At 33.5% G+C, this 26,897-nt stretch overlaps 2 protein-coding genes across 2 annotated transcripts; one reads left to right on the plus strand and one right to left on the minus strand.

Moving 5' to 3' along the window:
- Window positions 1-1,691: 1,691 nt before the first annotated feature.
- LOC133183746 (nuclear nucleic acid-binding protein C1D-like) lies at window positions 1,692-5,917 on the minus strand. The gene is made up of 5 exons (XM_061318656.1): window positions 5,709-5,917; window positions 4,089-4,155; window positions 3,904-3,959; window positions 3,117-3,312; window positions 1,692-2,071 (listed from the first exon to the last, which is right to left on the minus strand). The coding sequence occupies exons 1-5, from the start codon at window positions 5,844-5,846 to the stop codon at window positions 1,986-1,988; spliced, it is 543 nt and encodes a 180-aa protein (XP_061174640.1). The 5' UTR covers window positions 5,847-5,917; the 3' UTR covers window positions 1,692-1,985.
- A 299-nt stretch (window positions 5,918-6,216) lies between these two features.
- Window positions 6,217-25,245, plus strand: LOC133182409 (codanin-1-like). The gene is made up of 26 exons (XM_061317252.1): window positions 6,217-6,333; window positions 6,585-7,363; window positions 8,361-8,678; window positions 8,852-9,051; window positions 9,350-9,448; window positions 9,654-9,732; window positions 10,119-10,239; window positions 10,654-10,766; window positions 11,464-11,629; window positions 12,115-12,212; window positions 14,571-14,730; window positions 14,954-15,010; window positions 15,349-15,492; window positions 16,009-16,175; window positions 16,417-16,492; window positions 16,637-16,732; window positions 16,960-17,014; window positions 17,144-17,271; window positions 17,511-17,711; window positions 21,352-21,434; window positions 21,817-21,962; window positions 22,112-22,401; window positions 23,126-23,189; window positions 23,477-23,622; window positions 23,806-23,913; window positions 24,618-25,245. Exons 1-26 carry the CDS (start codon window positions 6,232-6,234, stop codon window positions 25,053-25,055), a joined length of 4,434 nt encoding a protein of 1,477 aa, XP_061173236.1. The 5' UTR covers window positions 6,217-6,231; the 3' UTR covers window positions 25,056-25,245.
- The last annotated feature ends 1,652 nt before the right edge of the window (window positions 25,246-26,897 follow it).

Genomic DNA, 26,897 nt, shown 5'->3' on the forward strand with positions numbered 1-26,897 from the left:
TACTATTCCAGTTGGTAAACATTGGAAGCTTTCTGAGGAAGTGTAGATTCTAAATTGTTCAAATAATAAACCTGGGGATTAGGGTGGAACCACAATAGGGGATGATAGTTTTACATTGAAATATATATGAAAAATCTTTAAAAATCTAAGAACTACTGGGCCAGAAAAGGTGAAACTTGTGTGGAAGCTTTCTGAGGTAGTGTAGATTCTAACTGTTCAACTCATGGCTCCTGGGGGTAGTGGGGCCACAATAAGGGGGATCAAACTTTAGCATTGAAATTATTTTTGAATTTTTTTTTTTATTTAAATATTTTCTAAAGAATCACAATTGAACCATAAATTTGCAAACATTCCATTGTTGTGTGAATTTAATTTTTTTTTTTTACATTATGGACCCCAGGTTCGACTTGATTTCAATTTGGATCAAATTTTACATAATGCATCTATACAGGAGAGAATTTTCTTCTCAATAACTGCAAGACCATGTTAGTCATATTGATATTGAAGCATCCCCATGGTGTGTGGATTCAGAGACCCCTTAGAGTTGATGTCTTCTAACCTTGTACCAAGTTTAGTTGCAATCCAATCAAATCTGTATGTGGAGTAGGATTTTTAAAGATTTTCACGTATTAACTTAAGTAGCTATAACAAAACTGATGAATAAAATTATGTGTCTTAAGGTATTCTACTTGTGTGCCAAGTTTGATTGAAATCAGACCAAAACTGCAGGAGGGGTTGCAATTTAAAAAAAAAAAAACAAAAAAAAAAACAAGATGTGTTTGTGAAACGTATGGCAACTTATAGCAAATGTTAAACTTTCTCAAATGCAAATCAAATATGTTGTTATCTAAAGTAAAGTCTTGCCTGTAAAATATGAAAGCCCTAGCAGCAACCATTGAATAGATATGGAAAAGGTTAAAGTTTTTTCAAAAGTATGTCAAACATCAAGGTCAAATGATCAAAATTAATGGTGCCCAGGGAAAGGCTTTCTCCCAAGAAATACACAGGTGAAATATGAAAGCCGAAGCACCAATCATTTAAAAGTTATGACCAAGGTTAAAGTTTTCTAGGTCAAACTCCAAGGTCAAGGTCAAAGGGTCAAAGTTGTTGGTATCCAAAGGAAGGTCTTGTCACAAGGATTAAACATGTGAAGTATGAAAGCCCTAGCACCAACCGTTCAAAAGTTATGGTCAAGGTTAAAGTTTTTCAAAAGTAAGTCAAACACCTAGGTCAAGGTCAAAGTTGTTGGTATCCAAAGGAAGGTCTTGTCACAAGCATTACACAGGTGAAGTATGAAAGCCCTAGCTCCAGTTGTTCAAAAGTTATGGCCAAGGTTAAAGTTTGGTAAAATTTTACAAAACTGGGTCAAACTCCAAGGTCAAGAGGTCAAATATGGTGGTACCCAAAGAAAGGTTATGTCACAAGGACTATACATGTGAAATAAGAAAGCCATAGTTCCAACCAATCAAAAGTTAAGGGCAAGGTTAAAGTTTTTGCGGACAAACAGACGGAAGGACAGGGCAACAATTATATACCCTGAATCTTCGATACGGGGGCATAAAAAAAGAGACGGACAATAGACAGATGGACAGAAGACACCTTACCATCACATAAGCTTTTTTGGTCTTTGACCAGCACATCTAACAATGAAGACCAAAAACATTTATCAATCAAAGACTACAAATCAAAAATTCAAATCTCAGTCCTTTAATACATCATATCCAAGTCATATAATTCACAAGGGAACAAAACTTCATGGAAAATAGGTATCATACAAACAGGTACGAAATGCTGATCTTCTGGAAACTCCTCTGTTCTTCAGTTTAATACCTTATACTGAAAATTCCTGTCTAGTGCCTTTACAGTTTCCTCCATTCAATGAATATAAAAACCTAATACATATATGTAAGCAGTCATTCAAATTAGCACCATAGTTCATCAGATGAACTTGACTTATTTGTGGATAGTTTAAAACATCCTTTAAGTTATCTTTTTCTCCTTTTTTTTGCCGGTGGTTCTGTCATCTTGGGGTCTTTTGTGTAAGATGTATCAGCTGTAGAGGTGGATGGAGCTGAAAATCACAAATATTCACTCGATAATATTGATCTTCATAAGAATTCAGGACTAATGAACAATGAACAGAGATCCGTGAAATACTACTACTATATAAAGGCCATTAGAAGATTGTTAAGAAGCCTTTGGTTGATTAATACTTGTCTGATCTCTCAACAATCTCTGAAAGTCTCAGAAAGTCAGTTTTTGTGTAAATGCTAAAGGAGATCATGATGCGCTTGTTGTGTGATGAAAAATTGAGGATATTGCTAGAAGTGGCAGTCTACCACCAGTCTCAAGGATCTTTCCAAGATTTCGATGATCTCTCACGAGACATTAATCTCCTGTATTTTTATTTTTTTAACAAGGACGTGATGGACAAAACTATTCAGAGTTTTTTTTCTCCCAGACAATAAAAAATGCTTACAAATTACTGCTAGTAAACTTTACAGTTTACTGAAACTTCACGTTATCAACTTATGAATTTCACACATTGATTTCTTCCATCCAAAATTTAGGGTCAATCAAAATGTCCCATTTTCCATCACCTTCATTCCTTGACCATTTTTGTTTGTGGCAGATATACACAATGTTTTACAATTTAGTCTGCATATATTTCTTCCAAATTGACATTAATGCCTGATAGAATGCATCAAATTAATACTGCATATGAATGTATTGCATTTTAGCCCTTTCATAGTAACAACACTCAATATATAATAGCACACATTTTCCTGACTTTTCAATGACAATGAATACTGTAAACATAGATAAATTAGCACACTCAAAATTTAGCACAAATGTTCTCTTCATGTGCTTAGTACAATCATAAATTAGCACACTAAGAGTTTTAACAACAAGTATTAGTTTAATCATTTAAGCATGTACATAAATTAGACAAGAATCAGTGCAAAGGGGTGCTAAAATATGATAACCACTAAAATACGTATGTTTACAGTTCATTCATTACCATAAAAAAGTAAGAATTCTATCAAATGATTTTACAGGACTTCTAATCCTCAAACATGAAATTACAATCTGTAAGGAAGTGTATGATTTCATACCATCTTGGTCTTGAGATGATGAAGCAGGAGTATTTGCCCTTGCATCATCTTCGGTGCTTTGTTTTTCTGTCTGTTTTTGAGCAGCTTTCCATAAAGCACTCTTTACAAATCTCTTTGATGCTGATTTGTCAACTCTTGGAGCTTTTGCTCTGTCTTGTATATTTTTTGCTCTATCCATGTAACTTTTAATTCTTTCCTGAAAGCAGAGATACCATTTATAATTAAAGCTTGCAAATGAAACTTAATGTACTGTGAGCCCCACCCCATACGAGTATAATGGCAAAGTCCATGTTTTGTTATGGGAAACCCAAAGATCTCCCCAATCAAAACATAAAATAGGAGGTCACAATGACACTAACATAACTAATATAAGGAATCTGTGAAAGTCTCATCAAATCTTATTCAGTGCTATAGGAAGAGTTGTGGATAAGAGATGTCTACCCCTAATTATTATACCCCCATGGTACATGTATAAAGTGATGGGGTGTCCATCCTTCTGCAAATAAGTCCTTCTGTTTATACATCCTTCCATCCATAGGGAAGGATGTATGGACTGAGGAACAGAAGGACGGACATCCCCATTCTGGGGGGGGGGGGGGGGGTAATCTTCAAGTATCAAAATTGATTTCAGTATTCAATATTGACCACATTACTTTTCTTGTAATAAGAACGCAACTTTATTTTTAAAACATTAACATGTATATTACAATATCACAAGTCAGTGTGGAGGTGTTGCAACACTTCTAAAAACAGAACTAGAACCAAAATAGAGAATGAAAAAAGTTACCAATTCTTGTTTTATGCCATGTTCTTTGGGGTTTACTCCACAAATATTTAGGTACACTGAAAAAAAAAATAATTTACATCCCATGAACTACAGTATAACAGAAGAGTAAAGTTGTGTCACAACTGAATCAAAAGGACCTAATAATATTACAAGCACAATTTAGACAGGAGCAAATTAGGACTTACCCCAAAATAGTGAATTGATAGAGTAAACTCCTGCCAATTCTAATTTTGCTTTTTCCATTGCACTTATCTGAAAAAAAAAAAATGCAAAAAAATTATATATTATTCCCTTGATACATGTACAAAAGGGATCATAGCCAATTGAATGCCTGTAGATTAACTGAACAAAATGTACCCTAACTTAGAAGTCTTCAGTAGGGAGGTTTTCTTCCCCATAAATTTCCTATTTAAAGCAAAACTTCAGACCACTGTTTTGACCTAAAATCCTTGTTCCCCCCATAAATCAATATGAGATTTGGGTTCATATTTGGGTTAGTCCTTGCATACCACCTGAGAGATAAGGGTTAGTCTCGTGTTTTTTACAGATTGATTAAGAAATTCAGTTGCATCTGTATTTTTGTGCAAGATCCTTCAGCTTCAATGATATCTCATTAGTTTGTTTAGATGAAAAAAATGGCTAAGTATGAAAGAAACGGCACTAGGCATGCGCTGCACATGCTTCATTGACAATTATTTATGTCAATTTTTCACTGAATAAACAACAATATTTATTGAATACTTTTAGAGAACAAAGTTAAAACTTTCTTTAAAAATAAAGTTTTAAACTACGATATTAACCATAGAATTCGATTTTGTGGTCAAAAAGGGCCAAAACCCCATACTTTTTATTTTTTCAATCACTCACACGATCTCCTATATACTGAAGTTGCCTACGACGACACTATATTCTCGAGTTTTTTTCTGGGGACGGTAAAAGTCAAGTCTTTCCCATTTGTTAAATGTTTTTAGAGAAAGAGGTAAACTTTTCATGGTAGATTTCGATGTTGGGGTCAAAAAGGCCCTAAACCTCAATTTTTATTTTTTTATTGCTCTTGAGATCTCGCAGAGATTTTTTACTGGGTGGTAAATTCCAGGTGGGAGAGGGGCTTATTTTGTACAGGTGTGAATGCCTTGAGGGCAAGCAGTCTACCTGTGGTTGTTTGTCTCCTAATCCCTTTACACAGGAAGTGATTTAATACATAGTAGAGTACCCAAGAAGTCAACTTTACCTGTGTTGGGATTTTGAGATTATTTTAAATTAGAAATAAAAAGTTGTAAACAAAGTTTAATCTCAACTTTTATTAATTTGTAATTGAATGTGTGTCAAAGCATCCCCACCCATTAAAAAAAATTATTATTCAAAGTAGTTATTGAGCTTTGAAAAAAGTTATACCAAATTTTGATAAATATTTTCATAAAGAATATCATAATGATTTCAAATACTAAAGGTGTGTGTGTATATATATTATCAAACTAAAAATTCCATAGTAATACAGCTTCTCTATTGTTATACCATGTGTGGTAAATATCAAAGGATCAAAAGTTAATTTGAAGGTCCCCACAAGTGCCAAACAAGGTGTACAGGGTAAACACAGGCACTAGTAAGTAAATGTCAATCAACTTCTAGCATCCAATGATGTATCTTAATGCACTTGATTGACAGCCCTCCAGGGTACACAGACCTGTTATTCTGCCTTTAAATAAGAATCTCCTACAGCTACTATATATTTTAGCGCGTTTTTCTGTGGACCGGTAAAGCCGTCCCAAGAAAATATGTCATCTTCGCTAAAAATAAAATCTTACCTTTTCATAAAGCTCTGACTGGTTTGTTTTGAGCAAAGGCTGGAAAACAGTTTCAATCTGTGTCAACGCTGTATCTAAGGACGCCAGTTTTTCTTTTAACTCATCTGGTATACTTGATGTACTTCTGGATTTTGCCATGTTAAATTATTGCCTAATTTTAGTTAAACAAGTTCATATTTTCTTTTCAGCCTAAAATACAGGGAAAACAATGTGGCTTAACAAACCGGAAATAGCTTGATATGAAATAATTTTAGACATATCAAAATAATGGTTTCAATCCCGGAAAGATTACAATCATAAATTATGTTTTTGAACTACTACACATTTTCTCTCCGTGGTAATCAGCTAAATATGCATTGAAACAATTTACTACAAAGAAGAAGAAGAAATTTAAAAATAAATAGCTTACAGCACAGAAGTGTTAAGAAGCACGACTTATCTAAAATACTCGAACCGGAAGCATATTACTTTGGATGTGATGGCGGGAATACGAAAGTAACAGACTGTAAAAGATTAATGAAATATGGCATCTATTTTAGAGTATGTGCTGAGCGGAGAACTGCTAGTGGATGCTCTAGTGTCTTTCCTGAAACGAGATTTACGTGATACTGGTTTTGTACCTAAAGTACGTGATTTCACGTTCACTGTGAAAAAAGGGGGAGGGGTAAAATTAGATTGCAGCGGTAACGTGCTTTTTTTTTCTCCAGTTACCATGGCATTACCATTTAAATCATTGTATGTAATTATTCTGCAGAGGTGTCATTTAAAGAATTTTTCTCATAATTGAAGAATGCTATATAACGAGATGTTTTTACAAAGTCTGTCCTAATATGTTACTGTTTATACGTGTAATTACACAAGACGGATTCATTTCAGGAAAACATTCCAACACAGCTGACAGAGTTTCAACATATTCATCAAGAATTTATTCCCTTCTTCTTAAATTATCTTCGAGATCAAACAATACATCTTCTGCAGAGTTCTAAATCAGCAACCCCTTCTCCTGCCAAAACCCCCTCAGCTCAGAAGTTAAAGAAAAGCATAAGTGAAAAGAAAGGTTCATCATCCTCTAAGAGAATTCAGTTGTTTGGTGCCAGTCCTGGGGATGGAATTGATGACATTAAACCTACGAGTGGTTCCTTTTTTTCCCCTAACACGTCGATCGATGCTAAACCTCCAACTCTGAATACTCCTACAAATGAAGGGATTGTGGGAAAAGACAAAAAATCTACTCCAAAGGGTCATTGCTCTGTGGAGAGGAATCAGAATTTCTCATCTGTAGGTGGTAGCTCTGTTGACAGAGATCATAGATCTAAGGGTAGTAGAAATACTACGCCACATAGTGGTAGCAAAAATAATCAAGATGGTAGATCTAGACACCGATTCAGTCTTGGAGAGTTCATAATATCTCCAGAGGTTACATGTACATCTGCAAACAAAAGAAAAAATTCTCCATATTCATCAGGAAGGAGAAATGATAAATCAGATGAAAACTCACCCTCACCTGCTCCAACTAACCTGAAATCTGGAAACAAGAAACGTCATTCAGTTGAATCAGGGAGTCGCAGATCATGTTCCCCTGCTCCAGTGTTTAGTTTGGGCAACACTGATGAGTTTCCACCTGTAGGTGGTGATGGTAAACCAGTCACTCCAAGGTAGAAATTACAGTAGTTTTTATTTTAAGACAAAGTTCATATGATTGTTTGTTTAACTCATGTGAGTTGCCTATATTCATATTAAGTTTTAAAACTTTTTTCACATTACAATGAATGACTGTTTTTGAAATGATGATATGCTTTTTCATAGGGATGTCAATTTCACTCAGATATCCTGGTTGAATAATTGGGGGTTTTATTTGAACAATAGTTGATTACTTAATAAAACTATTTTTCTCATGTCAGTTTATGTCCTTCTCAGACTGCTTGTACATGCATATGAATATTCAAATAAAGCTACCATAACATACAAAGTATATGCATTTCTAGATACAAATAGTAGCTAGAAGAAATATCTGTGTCTAAAATGGTATTAATTTTTTTTTTTTACTGCATATTTTATGTCTAAATACATGTTTTCAACTACTGTCGAATGCTATGACTTGTCAATTCTTTTCCAAATGCTAATATATGTAATCGATTAATCTTTCATGGGAAGCCATTGAATCATGTCTAACTCAAGTTAAATTATTGTCCGGTGGCTGGTAAACAGTTGAAGTGTACTTTATATCAAAATGTTAAAAGCTTGCTTTAAGTATTGATTTTGCAATTTTATGCAAACACGAAATCCGGTCATAAAATTGATTCATATTAGATCTAGATAGACATGAAAAGAAATATCAAAATGTACACACATCTATCTGCCAAATTATACAGGTATGCTTGATTATGTAATCATTCATGTTAAAAAAAGATAATTTGGCCCACATAATAATTGACAACTATACTTTTAATGAGTAATTGAGTGAAAAATAGTTGATAGTCAGTATTACTGAACAATAGTGGAGTACTCGAATACTCATTGAAATCCCTACTTTTTAATTATTCCTAATGGTTAATGTACCATTTTATAAAATGTACATGTATGTATCCACATTGTTCACCTCTGACATTAAGTTTGATGTCGTTTGTGCAGAGTACCATGTTTTATTTACAGAATGCATGATCTGGCAGTGGAAAAGGGAAATTTGACAAATATGATCTTAAAAAATTCTCCTAACTTTGACAACACACCAAGAGCAGTGAAATCCAACCCAATCACAAAATCTCGTAGGATAAGTTTCACCACAATACCACAGGAGGGATCCTCAGAATCCCCTGCCCCACCCTCCAGAAGAATAAACCCCACCCCAGTGTCTGGGAAACCATTCAGGAGACAGACAAATGCCTTCATAGAACAACAGGACTCAGAAAACAAGGGCAGCAGCTCTAGTTTTGACCAGAGTCATTTAGAAGAGGAGAGAGAATTACTTAGGTAAAATTTATACTCACTTATAATACATACATGTGCATATACTTGTATGTGTAATTGATAAGGAGTCCAGAATAAAGGAATACATGTGTATGTTCATAAATAGATGAAAGCAAAAAAATATTTTCCTTCAGGTCAGAAATGCAGGTTAAAATAAACTCCAATTAATTTTGCAGGAAAGAAAAGGCCAAGCATCTTCAAAACAAAGTTGAGAGTAAGTTAGATGACTGCAGCTCAGCATCCTGTAGTACACCAACCAAGCTAGCCTTGGATCGTTCAGTCAGCACAGTGGAAATAGTTACTGCTGACATTAAAGAGGTCACACACAAGATTGAACTTGATAAATTGGTACAGCTGTACTCAGAATGTCTCAGTGGTAAGATCAAAAAGATTCAATCCAGCTGTAGTTTTATAACCCTATATGTGATAGAGAGGAAGTTTTTAGTTTAAAAAAAGAAATTGTCTTCTTCTTTTTTTTAACAAAGTCTGCTGTTAATGAATAGGATGCATGTCATATGAATTGCTACATGAATGGAAGTTACTGTCAGATGCTATCATTTTTTTTTTTAAATTAAAAAAAGTATAATAGCCTGCTGAAGAGAAGGTCTTAAAAAAAGATAGGAATACTTTATTGATGTTTTTCCTTTCTTTCTTTTCATCAATTTTTTGTACAGAAAATCTGTTTCCTAACCTGTCTATGGAGCTGTACTTCCTGATGCAGCTGCTGACGACCCGTAGTGTAGACCTGGAGTTGATAGCTGTCTGTGGAGAAGGTGGGTGTTACAGTGTAATGTCCATACTGTGTTAATTTTGTCTAGTGCTCTCACATGTCCATACTATTTACATGATATACAGCTTTGTCTCTCCCCTTTGCTCTTGTCAGTCAAGTGATAATTTTGAAAAAGGGAACTAAGAATAAAGTGTACATGATATGAATAAAGTGTGCATAACATGGCTGATAATTTGTGTTCTTTGCAGATGTTTTGGAGAATAATTTCTTTTGCTCTGTCCACAATGCTGTATATTTTGCTGTCGGTGTTTTGCAAGAACAGAAAAGGTAATAATTATGTTTAAAAAGATATTTTTTTTTTTCAAATGATAAGGCTTCTGTCATTATCCCATCAACCACCACCTGTCATTTATTTCCCCACAAAGAAATAAAAATGAAATTGTGATAAAGTGAAAATTGATTAATTTAATGGATGGTATTATCTAACCATGGCTAAATACTTGTGTGTGTGTGTGGGGGGGGGGGGGGGGGGTTGGAGACACATAATGAGATCTTTTCTGTCTTCTCCCCTCAAACAATTTAATAGCTACATGTTTTTAATGATCAATACAACAGTTAAACTTGTATTTATAATTGTAAATGTTTATGAACCAGACACAATGAATTCCACTTGTGTGGTAAATAAACATACAATTTTTGATGTTCTTATACAGATTACTTCAGTGTCTTGATAAAGTGACCCTGCGACTGTTGTCAGAGAACACCAGAATTTCTCATTTTTCTCCTGATCTAAGTAATTGGTTATTGACCATTGTTGAAAGCAAGAATCAACAGGTAGGTGAAGATTGTTACAAGTATTTAATGTATACCAGAAACTATTCTGATGTATTAAATGTACTTTTCTGTATTGTGTAGCATCTGTATGTATTACATGTGTAGCACCGTGTATTACGTGTGTAGCACCTGTATGTATTACATGTATAGCACCTGTATGTATTACATGTATAGCACCTGTATGTATTACATGTGTAGCACCATGTATTACATGTATAGCACCATGTATTACAGGTATAGCACCTGAATGTATTACATGTGCAGCACCTGAATGAAGTTAGTGGTGCATCTTGCCATTAACATGTTCAGTTGCATAAAATTTCTGTCAAATTTTTCCAAAGACTTGAAAAATACAATATCCTGCTTATTGTGCAGTAGGGAGAAATGTTTAAACCACGAGAAATATTTTGACAGGTTGGTCCCATTTATCCCAAGTCTCCTATTGGTAGTGTGTCTTTCCAAGCTGAAACTGACAATAGGAAAAACTTTCCTGATGACAGAACATTTCATTTATTCAAAAAACAAAGGTGAGACTCATAATGTTTTTTAAATCTCCTATCAACTGTATTTTATATTGTGAACTGGCTAGTATGAACATACTGTACAATTTAGGAAATTTAACAAATTTGCTATATTGTGTGTGTTTTTTGGGAAAGTCAGGGATTTCAATTAGGGATGGCAGGTGGAAATTTATCCCCATTTCAGTGATCAGAATTGAATGCTTCAAATTTCATAATTGGCAAAGTGAACTATTGGAAATCATTCTAAAACACCCTCTCCAAATGAATGAATTTATTTCTTCACTTCAAAATTATTGAAATATCTGGAAGGTCATTATTTCTTTCAAAATGTGTACAAAATACCCTCAACACTGTATAGGAAAAATGGCAGAATGAGTTAATATCAAATTGTTTACATTAAATGGTGTTGCAAACTTTAAAATTATCATATGTTGTATTACATTGTTTTAAATATTTGCACAAATTTAAAAGTAAGCAGTAGATACCTAAATATGGAGGTGGAGTTAGAAAAATTACACACACCTTCAAACTAAAATCTCAATACAATTTTAATCAAATGGGGAATGGGACTGAATTGTACTGACAACTATTATTCATGATTAGTTTTATGGCAAGTCTCATGAGATAAGAACACTTTTTGACGTAATAAACATACAGCTGTAATTATAGGATTGACTGTTTATAAATAAGTCGATACTTACAGGGATGGATTCTATGAGATTTTGAGAGAGTGGGAAACACATCACATGATGCCAGGCTGGTCCGTCAGTGAGGTGCTAGGAAACAAAATCCGGGCCTTGGTCAGCTCCAAGACAGAACTTTCCAATCACCTCCACTTTGCCAGACTGTTTCAATCTCAGCTTATTGCCGTAAGAAACCTTTCTCGGTGTTGAATCAAACCAAACAGTCAGATTCCATATATTCTTCACATACACTGTATTTGATTGTACTTTTGATTTTAATGTTGTATTGAAGTGTTATATTTACTGAGTATGATCTATTATTTATACCCTGGCTTGAAAAGGGGGGACATCTAGTGATGGGATGTACATCCATCTGTCTATCTGTTACACCTGGGGGTACCCATCTCTTATCGCCAACTCCTCCTATACCACTGAATAAAATTCAATGAGACTATCCCAGAATCTTTATTACACTGTGCCATTGTGCATCTTCTATTTCACATTTTGGTCAGACAGATATTTGGGCTTTCCCATAGCAAAAACTGCACTTTGCCTTTATACTCATATGGGAACAGGGGTATCATTTTGAGAGCTCAGTGCTCATTGTACCTCTAGTTATACTACTAAAAGCTGTTTTTATCCATGTCTTCAGGCTTTACTTACATTTACAGATGTGTAAAGGAGACAGTGGTTTAATGGCTGAGACTGGTGATGACAATATTGCTTTGTTAAGTCAGTTAAAGCGTTCCAATCCAGAAAAGTTTAAAAAGTAAGTCTTTGGTATTCAGCTTCATTATTTTTTTTTAGGGTACTGCTCTACTGATGGCCTATCGTGGCTTGTCTATCCATATCTCCAGTATTACTTGACTGGAGTGTATTCTGTCTCCCCTTGGTCCATTCTGGCTCTTTCAACAGGGTTTTTTTTAGGTCTTAAAAACAAGGGCCTGGGCCTTTCCATTTGGGAAAAATTAGCGACATTTGGTTGAAATTGGAAAAAATGTCATACTTAACATTTTTCTAAATAATGTTAAATAAGAATAACTTCATCAATTGCAAGGCATTTATTAACATGTTTTACATGTACATGAATCATTCTCAGACTCACTACTGTTATTGTTCGGTGGAGGCCGACAATCAGCATCGGAAGTGGTGGGTTGAGTTTCACTTTGGCAGACTTGTTGAAATTTTGAAATCACTGTCAGACATTTAGTCTGACAGAGTCAAATGTTCTGTCGGACCGGACGAAGTTTTGTCAGACCAGATCTTATTTTGACGCTGAGAAAGCAAAATAAATAACAGCACCAAAATGCCCTTTAATATTTTTCAACAGCCTTCAATCTCACAATTTTCTTTTCTTAGGATAGAGAGTCTTTGATAAGCGACATAAATAACATATTTTATGTCTTTCCTGTAACAATTTAAATTGACCATCGTCACTACGCCGCGCACACGGCCATCTCGTCTGACTACGCCGCGCACACGGCCATCTCGTCTGTGTTTGTGACGGAAGAGTCTATTACTTAACTCTACCGTTTGTGACCTTCAGTTACGGATCCCAATCTTTTTTTAAATTTGCGTCACGCTCGATTTTTTCAAACGGTCATTTGGACCGACGTTTTCTTAAAAGATATTAGTCCAGACAATTTTTTACCGGCCTTGCCGACAGGACCGACGGGTTTCGACAAGTCTGCTTTGGCTACTCTGACATTCGGCATCAGAAGTCGTGGTTTGAGTTTCACTTTGAGTATGGTTGGAAAAGTATGTGTAAATCGGTTTAACTTGCTTGGTATCACCTAGTTTAATTTTTTTTTTTTTCTATAATACTTTGAATTGTGTGACATGGTGACAATATGGCGGCCTTTATTTGGAGCATGCGTTTTAGATTTTTTTTAACACCGATCCCGATTACTTTTCACTAACATCGGGATTTTTTTCTGAAATGATAATTATTTTCCTCTTTTGGGAATTTTCTTCGATGAAATTGGGAAAAACACACACTTTTTACCGTTGGGAATGGGGCCGAATACAGGCCCCCTACGACCCCTAAAAAAAACCCTGTTCAACCACGAGTTGTCCTTTAGTAATAATTGTGCAGTGACCTTGATCAAAGAATCTACATAACAGGTCATGGTAGAAACAGATCTTGAAGTAAAATCCTCACTAGAACATATTTTCTCTCCATTTGGCACAATCTGTCTAACTGCTTTACCTTACGAGTGCCTTTTGGTAAAATGGGTGCTGTGACCTTGAACATAATTTGTATATAAATAATCAAGGTCAAATCAGATCTTTTTGTAAAATTCTTGTCTTATGCATACACTGTTTACTCTAGAACCAATTGTGCTTGGCCTTGATTTAAGTTTCTGGGTTAAAGGTCAAAGTCCAAACAAGTTTCAGTGTGAAATCCTTATCCAGAATCAATTTTCTTGTCTCTTGGTCAAATCTAGGACATACATGTGTTTTATTTAAAGCGTACCTTTGTTTAAAATCTGTGGGGACATTAGGTAGGATTAAGGTTAAAGGTGAAAGTCGATGCAGATCTTGCAAAATCCTTGTCTTGAGTATGTATTGTCATTGACAAATTTAATTCATATTTGAGTATGTATTGTCATTGACAAATTTAGTTCACATTTGAGTATGTATTGTCATTGACAAATTTGGTTCAGACTCCACCCATAGAATACACATGTATCTTGTATCAATGATCCGCAGGGTTTGAACCAAGACACGACCAAAGTACTTGTAGATCTTTCGTAAACTTCTTGGAGGTTGTGATGATTTTCAGCTACCTATGAATAATTCTGGTAGTCATTAAAATTTGAATTAAATTTTTGGGGGAGGGGGTTACTTCTTTTCAAAAATACTTCCAGCATATTGTTCTCTATACAATATACATGTACATCAAGAAGAAACTTTCCTTTTACAGTCCATTACAAGTCTTTTGTATCCTTATGGGTTTTTTTTCATTTGCTAAAAGTTGGATCCTTTGAGATGATCAGTTTCTCAATGGTATCATAATAGATTTAAGGTATTATTTCTTACATAATTTTAATTTATATTTTTAAGTATGTATTTTTTAACATTTGCCAATAACTTAATTTTTCCTGGCTTGTTTTTCAACCTTCAGACTACAGGAAAGATTTTCTAAGCCATTAAGTTTTGGAGGGCCTTGTCCTGTCCCAGCATTCCCTGGGTGTCAAGAATTCTTCCATGATTTCATCATTGCTGCATCCAGCACTATTTTTAACCAGCACTTGAGTGATACTTTTGCATCAAAAATTCTTGAGGTATAGTGAAACTATTTTGAAAAACATATTAAACTATTTGAACCTTTTTTATGGACATGATTAGGCATGGAAAATAACTTTATTCCAATCAGTTCATTACAGTTTAGTTAACATTCAGGTTTTGCTATCTTTGAAAAGGACAATCTCTTTAACATACATGTATACAAAAAGTTATTAGTAAACAGTAAATTATATGCATATCTGAAATAATTTCATTTTTCAGTTGAACTCCATTTGTTTTCTCCCTGAAGAAGAAACTGGAAATGAAGATTCTGATGATGTAAGTCATAGATGTAAAACATTGTTTCTGTACCTCCTGAACCATTTCCTGGAGATAACAGCAAGTTACATGTATAACAAATGCATTTGATATGTACTTTAGTCACTATATTTTTGCTATATAGCTTTTTGATTATAATTAGGGAGATAAAATTTACATTATAATTAGGGAAATAAAATTTACACAAATTGTTATATATAATCCTTAACAATATAAACATTCGTGAGAATGAAATTTTCGTGAGCAGACTGTCTCACATAATGATGTGAAAATAAACCTCTCACAAATAAAAAGTGATTTACAGTATACTGTGATTAATTTATTCTTATTAATTTCAGGAACAGAAAGAGTTATTTTTATCCAGTCTGTTCACCCTGAGGCTGCTAGGAAAGTTCCTTGGCTTTGTGACCTTTCTCCCATACCAAACAACCACAAAACTGCCAGATGAAATGGAGGTTATGTATCTGTCAATAAGGAAAAATGTAAGTCCTACCAAACCACTTTTGGAGCAAATGAACATATTTGAACTATCTTTCCCTCTTGGAGTTTGAACACTTCACATAATGATAACCTTTCAAAATGCTTAAGTGATTAAATAGTAATTATTGAGATGTGACTAATAATATAAGTTGTTTTGACATTCATACTTGATTGTATAATTCTGAAAAATGATTACAAATTTCACAAATCATACCCGAGATTTTGAATCCGAGAATCTGTTAAAATAAGAATTGTTTGTGAGATTGATATACATTGTGTAACCACATTTACACATGAAATCAGTTTTCAGTGGTACATTTCTACTGTAAAACTTGTCTACTCCTAACACCAACTGATTCCATAATTGGTTGGATTAGACAACATTCTAGATTAGACAACATTTTAAACAAGAAAAATTATTGAAAGGGACTTAAAATTTACATCATAATAGGTAAGATTTCAGAATACACAACACCTGGATTAGACAAGCTTCACTGTATATATTTTATGTATTTCAGCACCTGCCATACTTGGACCTTGTGGAGTGCATTAAAGAGGCCTTGTCCCTCCATCGTCTTACCCTCACTATCCCCTGGGTGGTGGAGTTCCTCAGTATGATGGATGTGGTAGCCCCTAAAATTGACCACTTTCAGCTGACTTTATTTTTACTGTTACTTATTCATAGGTGAAGACTTCGCATATATGAACTTATTTATTTTATTGCCAGGTTACCAATACTTTAGGGGGGGGGGGGGGGGGGCTTTTAGCTGAATTTCTACTCTTTTATATATAAACTTGTTACTATTGAACAGTTTTTTTGGAAATACATGTATGAGTTCACTTGCTACTTTTTTTTATAAGTGTGCAAATCCACCCATTCATATGGGTTTCATAGCACAATAATGGAAAATTCTTTTATTTTTCAGATCATGTTGGAGAGAATTGAAGCATGAAAATTACAGTTGTCTTCTTATTGTAACAATGATAAGTTGGTTGTTAGATGTAAGTTTAGTTAAAACTGCCTTTGAACTTTCTAATTGACCTTTTAAAACACAGAGAATTGATTATACATTAGCAGCTTATTTAAAAGGTAAATATAATCAAGTAATGTACAGTATTTAATTTGCATATGGTGGTACTTTTCAGCTTTCGGTTATTCCTGAGGGCTTCTTCTTTGTTGAAATTCCTAATGATGTGGTGGATATTTTGCCAATTGTTCAAAGGAAATCTACATATCAGCTGGTATGTTTTTTTTCTTATTATCTGAGATATTTTAAGCCTTCTATTTATCTATTTATTTTTTTTTTTGGGGGGGGGGGGTCGAAAATATAGTTTTGAATTTCTCAACTTAATTCACAGTATTTATGCAGTAGATAAAAATAATTCTTTCATGGACAATAAACACTTCCAATATGTTTATAAGAACTGGTAAAATACTGAGTTGCCCTTATATTTAATTTCTTGAATAGGACACCATGGGATTTATTGATCAAAGCGTCTTCTACTCCTGCTGTCCTTATTTATGTAAGTGACGTATATTACAAAGTTAAGGTATTGTTTTGTTCTTATTTTGGCTCACTTGTATAATCATATATCTGATAGTGTAGCTCTCTGTATATATTTTTATTATCATGGTTGGTAATGTTTGAGCAGTAGAACTCAGAACCCTGTTGACAGAGTTTGCTGTGGGATGTAGCAGTAAAACATCTACCATCAGAAAAATCACCCCTGTATCAGCTGATGATACTAGCATACCTAAGCCATCAGATGTTCAAATTCAGGTATTTCTACTCCTCAAGATTTTTGTTGATAAAGTGATATAAAGAAGATTGTAATATTTCTTGATCATATTAAATAGCAATTTTTTTTTTTCAAAGTGTTTCATCTCAAGAAAGTTGAATTCAGATTATACTTTAGTAAATATCTTTCACTATATAATCAGAGTCACTAAAGAAAAAATAAATATCAGAATTTGATGTTTATTACAGTTGGTTTTTATTCTTAATTTTTCCCCTTTCAGTTACAACTGGAGGAGAATTTCTTCCACAATCACCCAGCATCTCTAAGGAGATGTGTAGATTTTGTAGCAGAGAGAACAGCATCCAACTTCATCAAGAAGTTCCGCTCCACTTCCTTACAAAAATCTCTGAGGGACAGTAGGGAGGCATTGAACACGCATCTTATGTCACAGTCAGGAGGTTCTCCTAGTGGGAAAGCAAAGGTATATGATTTCAAGTTATAAAGTCACATATTGTTTTGCCTTGGACTAGAATGTCGCTCCGATAATGGATGCTTGCCTTAAATGTTTGTTTGGACAATGAGGAACAAAATTTTGATGGCAATATGGCAGATAAAATGACAATATCTCATCCAGATTCAAAGAAAAAATCATGCAAGTTCTGTTTTCGCTTCATTACATCCTTACCGATTTGGCAATGCTGCAATTAAATTTAGAGTAGAACCCCTTTTTAGTGATGTATCAGTAAACAACAAGATGAGAGAAGGAGATTTGCACAGATTAGAAAATCATTTGATTAAAGTAGGTTTGTTAACTATTGGTCTGCAACGAAACAAAACATGTTTGTTACTGACTGTCCACAGGAATACATGGAGAATTCTAAGGCCTAAAAAAATTAATAACTTGGTTCTCAGGCCAGTTTTCAGAAAAATAAATGAGGGAGGGAGGCTTTTTTTTCCTTTTTATTTCGTAGAAAACGGATGCGGGATTTTTGATTTTTTTATGTTTTAAATAAAATTATAAGAAAAAGAGATACGCTGAGAATTTATACAAAACAACAATTATTATAGTGTTGATATAGCCATGAAAATTGTGGACTAGATATGATCATATTAGTACATGTATGTAGTATGTCAGCTTTGCTATTTTTCACCATAAAATGTAAATGCTGGTACTTGCATGCATCAACAATTTTATCTATCTGAAACAAACCCTTATGAAAATGTCTAAACTCCACAATTTTATTACTTTTCAGTCATCAGCGTAGAAATATGAAAACCATAAAATTTTATTTTTATGAAAGGAGACTTTTAAATTCTTACTGATTAAATGTCAAGTTTCCACCATCTATACTTATAAATTAATAAATTTTACAAATAAACTCCGAAACGGATGCACCAGAGTTTTTACTTGCTCCTCTAAGAATACACTAGATACAATATGATGTACGTAAACTATATTTAGATTTCACTCGCAGTGTAAGTATCGTACATTAAATTAAAATTCTACTTTTATTTTCTATAAAGAGCCATGAAATAGCAAAAACGTGAGTACGGTGGGGTTTCCGGTTGGCGGATCTAAGTTTCTGGCAATTTGTTATGAAACTGACAACAATCAATCGTTTATTTATTTCATAAAACGTCATCACTGAATTATTCAATCAAAACTTGATTTAAATGACATAAAAGAAATAAGTTGTGATAACCGATTAAAAAGGGAAATGTGCAAATTATTTTTGTCATTCACCGATCTTGATATTGACGGAAGCTTCTAGAACATCATATAGCATCGAGCCCGATGTTAAGAAGAAAAACATAAGAAAAGCTAATGTGTGAATGATCATTGAAATAATGGTAAATCATTGATAACACTATAAGTTGTGAATATATTTATATATCGAAAGACTATTACGTATATGTAGTAGGTTTTCCTAATAAATTTATCGGTAAAATGTGTATATATTCCTCACTACTTACATGAAAAGAGAAAACTAATGAATAAGATATTGTTCAAATACAATTAAAGCTGTAAAATTTTGTGCTTTAATCAATACATTTTTTATACAGTCTTTTGTATCAAATACTCGGCTTATTCATAGGGCGTTAAAAGCTAATTTTTACACAGATACTTGCGTCTTGGTTTACTGATATATATGTATGAACCTTATTGATATGTAAAAAAGGTAAAGTACATTTTTTACATATCAATAAGGTACATACATATTTATAAACCAAGACACGAGTACCTGTGAATTTTTAAACCCCCCAACCCCAACCCCAACCCCCCGCCCCCCCCAAATCAATTTATCAGTAAAATGTGCATATTCGCTGCTTTTAATTTATCCTTGACGGAAATGAAATAAGAGCATAGAACATATCCATAACATAGTATAACAGGTTTCACTAATAAACATCAATTAATGAAATCGTTATTTTTTCAAGTTTTTACAAAAGGGGTTGGGTGGGAAGGGGGTGGAGACGCACATGTGGGATTTTGAACAAAGTATTTCTTCCTGCTATAACCCTGTAGGCTGTCAGTAGAAACTACAATATATTTTCTGTCGGTAGTGGTATAAATTCAATTCTCCGCGCTTGCGCGGGATTTCAACTAGTAAGAATAGAAAGCCATTGTCTACCTTTATACCATCTACATTTGATGGAAATGAATGGAAGAAGGGTTGGGCACAACTAATTGTTTTATAAGTTAGCAAAAAGACCAGTGAAGTTCATGATAGGATGAACAACCATGGGTCCAGAAAACTATTTTAAGAGAGATTTTAAGAAGACAAATGTTTCAGTACATTTTGGAAAAAAACAACAAAAATCTAATATTTTGGGGTGATATATTTTAATGACATATGAATAAGCACTATAACATTTTATTAAAGAAATGACTTGAAACATTAATCCACAAACATGAAAGTTTCACTGTCTATGAATTACGTGAAAAAACACAGAACATCCTTGTTGCTTTACACACAAAATTATCCACATCAGTTAGTCTTGTTAACACCTCCAGTGGATCCTCCACAGAAGAAACCTGAATCCCTGGCTGTAGAATACAAATGATTTTATGAGACAAAGTTTGGATTTCCTGTGCGGTGTTTTCTTTGAGATGTTGGTAAATTCTCTTGATGCCACAGGCTACAGATTTTCTCAGAAGTTGACTGTTATGTAGGCCTTCCTGTTCTTGTAGATGAGAAGCAAAGATTCTTGTAGACAAGCTTTGGATGTGGCACTCTGGAATTATAAGCACAATATTATTTCTAAAAAATGTTTGATTTAAGGGAGGGGATTAAAAGAGGGGAGTACAAATAATAAGTATACAATGTATAGGCCTCATACCATGTTGTTAAGCTAACATGAGAAAGTTAGGAAAAAATCAGTTAATTAAGAAGGAAGTCCTTAAAAGTTTCTTTTATACAAATTTCATAATAGTTTGAATCATTTTTTTTCTCTTACCATTCAAAAAAAGAAGAGATCTTAAGGTAAAAGAAGGTAAAAATTTAGATAACCTGTTGCATTAAGCTGTTCTTCATATTTCTTGCATTTTTCAAGAAGTTTCTGCAGCTCAACTGCATAGGCTATCAGCTGCTCATCGTTCATTGTAGAGTTTTTACAATTTCTGTGAAGAAAAAAGTCAAGAAGTATTTATACCTCCACCACTTAATCACTCTAGCTAAACCATACAAAATTATTAAAGGATCAAAAGATAATCCTGGTAGATCAGAGAACATGGAATCTTTGATGTATTGGGATTAAGTATATAATTATTGAGTAATTAGGGCAATTATGTCTTTTTCATTACTGTGGTAGAACAGGTATTATTCAACACCTTTCTTTGTAGATAACTGAGTAACTGAAGCAATAGGTGTGATAAGATTAAGATCTTTAATAATTGTGTTCAATGGGAAACTACTCAGTTGTCTTTAAAATAATTTTAAAAAAAAAATAAAAAATTTTGTTGTATCAAATTTTTTTGAAATTTGATAACTTAATTATTTTACATGAAAGTTTCAATTTTAAAGATCACATTGAAAAGTAAAAAAAAAAAAAAAATATGGGCAAAAAAGCACTAATTAAAAATATGTATATTACCTACAAACTTTTAACTTTTATTTCAGGACAAGTTGCAGCATGATATCTTGAAAATTGCACAAGATCATGTTGCACAAGCCAAAGTCATGATAGCTGAAAATGTAGGCAGGTTAGCAAGATATTTGATTTAAAAGTGCATGTTTTCACTGATTAAAGTCATATAATTCATTGCAATATGAAGCAGTTGAACACAGGCTATAGCGCAGTTGAGCCTTGTTAATCTGGATGCTAATTGTCTGGATTAATGAAGTGTCCAGATTACTGTAACATAATGTACTTAGTATATATAAATATACATGTATTACAACATGTTACTTGTTTTCCAACTGTTCTGTTGAAGGTGAAATGTCTGGATTATTGGCTTGCAGATTAAGGAGGTTCCCTTTTTTTTTTGGTAGTTTATATATTTGTATTTTTGGGGGGATTTATCCAGGACAAAGCCAGTATTTTTCCTCTGTTATCATTATCAGTTATTGTTTGCATGATTACAGTTATTGTGAAGAGAGAATCAGGGCTCTGGTGCCATTGCTGTTACCAGATGAACAGTCTGATTCTGTCAAGCAAACTTCTTCAGGGATTGCCACCCGAATGTCACAGGAGAAAGTTCACTCTTGGATCAACAGGCACATCACTGTCCGTAAGTTAACCTAGAGAAACGTAATTCATCTTCTAGTGAAGTTATAAATTCTGATGAGGTAAACATTATACGGTATGAAAATGAGTTGTCTGGAACTTCTGAAGTATCAATTCTAGTTCAAAAATTAAACTTTTTCCTGTCATTTTCAGAAATGTTTCAGTCAGAATTGACATTAGAGTTGGACAGAATACTGAAATCACAGCTCCTTAATCAGACTCGGGCCACCACGACTGGTTCAGAAATGTTGATCCCCACAAATGTTGAGTCAAGCTTCGAGGTCAATGCCAAGGAACATGATGACAATACGAGACTCCCATCGGAAGTTCTCATTGACATCAAAGATATGGTGAAGCTGATTATTCTGAAAAATGTTAATCCTGGTAGGAAAGCTGTGAAGGATCTTCTCATGGAGACTAAGGTCATCCTGGAAAGAAGACAGGTATAAAAACTTCTGAAATAATAAATTACCGTGTTTTATCTTTTAGAAAGAGAGTCATAGAAAATCTGTATCTCAAACATCCATGTTGAATAACAGAAAAATGTCAGTGTTGATGGTCCCAACTGCAATCTTTCATGCACTTGTATTTTATTCTTCCAAAATTATCGATAGGAAAATCTTCCAAATGTTTACCTAATTTGACCATGCAACTATAGACTGTAGGAGATGAAAATTGACATGTTTCACTTGGGATTATATGGTCAAATTGAAGATTTAAGGTTTCGCACCAAGTCAGGGTTGTACTTAACCATCAAAATTTAATCATGAATTTGTAAAAAATCAAAAACAATTATTTTACCTTTGTCAATGAAATTCAAACTATCTTTTTATCTATGTTTGTCTGTCATTTTTCTTGGAAAACTTCATCAAAACTCAGGATAAATAGTACTTTTTGTCAAGAAAGGAAAAATTTATACTGTTTAAGCAGATTTTTATTAAAAGTTGGATGTAGATTTTTTTACTATTATTATTTCACTACCTCTGCCAACTTTTGTCAAGATTTCTGTAAAAATAAATGAATTGTTTGAAAATGATGTGCCTGGCTTGAGGAAATAACACAAAAATTGAAGTGTATCTGGTGAATTATATGGTTACTTAATTTTCATTTTGTTTGCATTAAAATCAAACCAAGGAATGTTTTCTTAACTTTGTTTGACTTTTACAGGACTGGCTTCCTGGAATATTTAGATCCTATGGTCAGCTGGTAAAAGATCTCTGTCTTTCATTATGTAAGATTTTTTTTTTTCTGTCACCATGTTGAAGTTTTTTTAATAATTTTTTTATCTTTCATTTTATTTAAGTTATACATGTATGTGTATGTACATGTAATAGCTTTGTCATTTCATTTATGTGTTTAATTTCACAACATTTAATTTATAAAAAGTTTAAGACTTACATGGTATATTTAACTTTGTAGTTTCTTAGAATTTGACCTCAGTATTCGGGACACATTATGAAGTAGATTTAGGTTTTAAAAGCTGCACAATTAACAAATGACATCTTGTTTACAATCCAGTTTGTCATTTTCCTGAGGAGTGGAATATTGAGGACATCGAGGATTTTGAGGAGCTGTGGATTGGTCCTTTGAAGTCTGCCATCCCTCTCTCTACAGTTGTGTGTAGCTACTCCCTGAGAATGGTAGAAGAATCTCCAAATCCAAAGGTCTGTCACCCATATGAACTGTAGCTTGCTTATGTTTGAGTAACTAATGACTTGCATAGCAAGCCAGATCATTAAATTAACTGCAATCCATCAATGTAGTGCAGAGCAACCTATCAATGCAGATTTCTTAATCTGATCCATTTTCAACATGTATGCATGCAGTGAATATTTTTTTTTTTTCAGTTGGCCTGGACCAACTTTGAGAACTTGCTCCTGCTGTTGATTCAGCAAACATTACTGACAACTAGTGAACTACAACAGAGCTGCTTAAACATTCTGGCAGAAACTCAGGTAGTTGAATTGCACCATATTTATTATGACATAAGAAAGTAGTGTTTGCATGTATTAAATGGGAAAGGAAATGTTTAATGCAATGTTTGATAATGTATTTTTTTTAAATTTGTTTATTTTGCAATTTGTAATGCAAGTTTTGAGAAAAATGGAGGCAGCTATGCACCTGTAGTTTACTTTTTGGGAGCCTGGCAATTGAAAATACACAAATATTTGATAATTGAAATAAACAGATACATGCAAATGATATGAAGACTGACTCTTCAGGCTTGGCTTTAAAGTAAGTATGTAAATTGCTCCTCCAGCTCACTTTCAATTGCAGATATTATCTAAAGCCAGGAAAGACTGGTACAGTTACATCGTTACTGTTAGCTTTCAAATTACCTGAAGATTATGAATTACCTGTTACAACTTCATAAGCTCTGCTCACAAACAAAATTCTGAGTCCTAGTATAACATAAGAATCAATTTTCTGATGTCTGAATAGTTTTTTCTTAAAATTATCTCAAGTAAATAATAATAGTCTTTCATAGCTATCATTTTCTATGAGAGGGACTGTCGTCAACAATCTGACCTTTGTACATGGAAAGATCTTGTCAAAGAATTTTCATCTTATGTTTTGTTCTTTGAGCATTATTGGAGGGAAATTTTCCTCTTTGCATGGGAACTTATCTCATTCATGTGTTTACCATGTACTTTTCTAGGACAGCATTGAAAACCTGGCAGTGTGTTTGTGCCACATAATGGAAAAACTTGACCTTGATCCAGAGTTTACAGAGGAATGTGAATTAGGCGATATTCTGGAGTGGATCTACCAGATTTGTGGGGCGGAGGCTCCAGTGTCAAAGTATATATTGCAGACTCTGAAATTGGATATACCACCAGGACAAGTGATAGTTGAGCCATCTTCTGAGCAAGTTCAAACATTTTCTACTGTACAATGTAATCAGTGTCAAAAGGATAAAGATAGTGAGTCTGAATCCAAGACTGTGCACTCTGTTCAACAAAACAAAGGTGTACTTGATGGTGATTCAATAAACAAGTGTTCACAGAATCATTTTGAACAGATGGACAGAGTTCATGTGAATTTAGAAAGCATGGCTATATCTGTTAAGGATCATAAAATATCAGTTCATGATTAAGTGAACTATATAAGAATTGATTCCTGTTTAATGTCTTTCAATACAAGTGGAAAAACTAGTCCATTTCACAGTGGAAAAAAAGTGAGATACATGTATATGTACTTCTCTATGAAATTTCCATTTACAAGCTAAAAGTTGACATATTTAAGTGACAAGATTATTAATGAACTAGTGAATTTTCATTATTTTTCCATATCCATATGTGTTTGATAAAAGTTTAATAAAAAGAATAATTATGAAAATAAAAGTACATGTACTCTATTATTTTGGAGTTTGTGTTGTATGTAGTATAGGCATGCAAGATTTGGTTAAGGCTATACACATTAAAATGGAAAAGTGCGATGAGAGTGTGTGATCCAGGTGGTCACGTGACATGCTCCGTAATATTCTGTTCACAGAAGTTTTCTCAAAGTCATATTTCTTCCCATGCAAGTTATTTTTTATAACAAGAACAGTCCATTTGTCCCAAATGGCCAAATCTCGGCAATAGGATGAGTGGACAATGGTATCTTTTCCCAGAATGAGCATGGTCACCATCACAACCCTACTCCTTTGTCTTGGGTGCATCATTTATCCATTGTGGATAAAGTATGGGTGCCTTCTTATTTTTATCATATCTGATATGTTTAAAGTCTTAAGTTAACTATATTTTAGGGGTTTAATAACTTTATTATTGTTAAGATTCTGTCTGTAGCAATCTTTCATAAGAAATTGCTCAACAGTACACAGCTCTTCCCCAGCTTACTTTCACTGGGCACCAGAACAAACATCATTTTTAACGATCTCCCTTCATTCACTAAATCAATCAATCCAATTAATGACTGAACTTCTGGCAAGTCTTTTGTCTTCATAAACCTTATACAAATTATTATGCTACTGCAAAGGAATTTCCAAGATATACGTTCAACTTTAAAGCCATTTGTTGCTCGAGTACAACTGAGTCAACCATTTTTTGTCACAAGTCATCTACATACTGAGGTCATTTTCACATTGTGACATCACAAATGCATTATGTAATTCTATTTATAGAACATTTATTACTATGTGTGGCAAATTTCATTTTGATCTGAATTTTGGTTTTGTAAATAAAAATAGAGACGGTGGACTTCTTGATCACCCCTTGTACATGATTATATAAAGTAGAACATTTGCACAAAAGCAATGTCTTGGTGCCATGAATCAAAACTTAAGCAACAATACATTACTGTCGTCATGAATTTGACTTGTATTTTCCAGTATTCTGTTTAAATAACTTGATTTTTAAAGATGCTTTGTTTAGTCAATCCACGTTTTTCTTCTTTGATAATAATTGTTGACTTCATATTTTGAAACAAAATTAATTATGAATGTTTATTATATACACTGTCGACCAGATGACAGGTGTACATATGTATTATCAAACTGTTGGTGGTACTCTTTTTTGTTCAAATATATAACCCATTTTTTTTTTTTTTTGGAAGTTCTGTAAGAACAGCTCTAGTTTAAAAATCTTGATGAATCTAATGGAGAAACATAGTCCTATATATAAAAAAACATTTTATTAGAACAGATTACAATTAAAAAAAAAATAAGTCATTATTCTGATACATGTGTAAATGACTTCAGGTGTAAATAAAGGTCTTGAAAACAGAAGAAACAGTACAAAATGTTAAACCATATCTATGGTATACAAAAGCATGAAACATTGGTGATTAGAACTGGACAGGTTTAAAATTGAATGCAAAGAGGCAGTAACATGAATCATAACATTATGTAAAACAACAGATATAAAAATAAATAAATCACTTAAAAAAATACTTGCAAGGTATACACATCAAGGGCATATATCTCTACTTCCTCAAT

This window comes from Saccostrea echinata, unplaced genomic scaffold (genome assembly GCF_033153115.1).
Source record: "Saccostrea echinata isolate AGI-Se365-2 ecotype Australia unplaced genomic scaffold, CSIRO_AGI_Sech_v1 ptg000009l, whole genome shotgun sequence".
Classification (NCBI taxonomy): domain Eukaryota; kingdom Metazoa; phylum Mollusca; class Bivalvia; order Ostreida; family Ostreidae; genus Saccostrea; species Saccostrea echinata.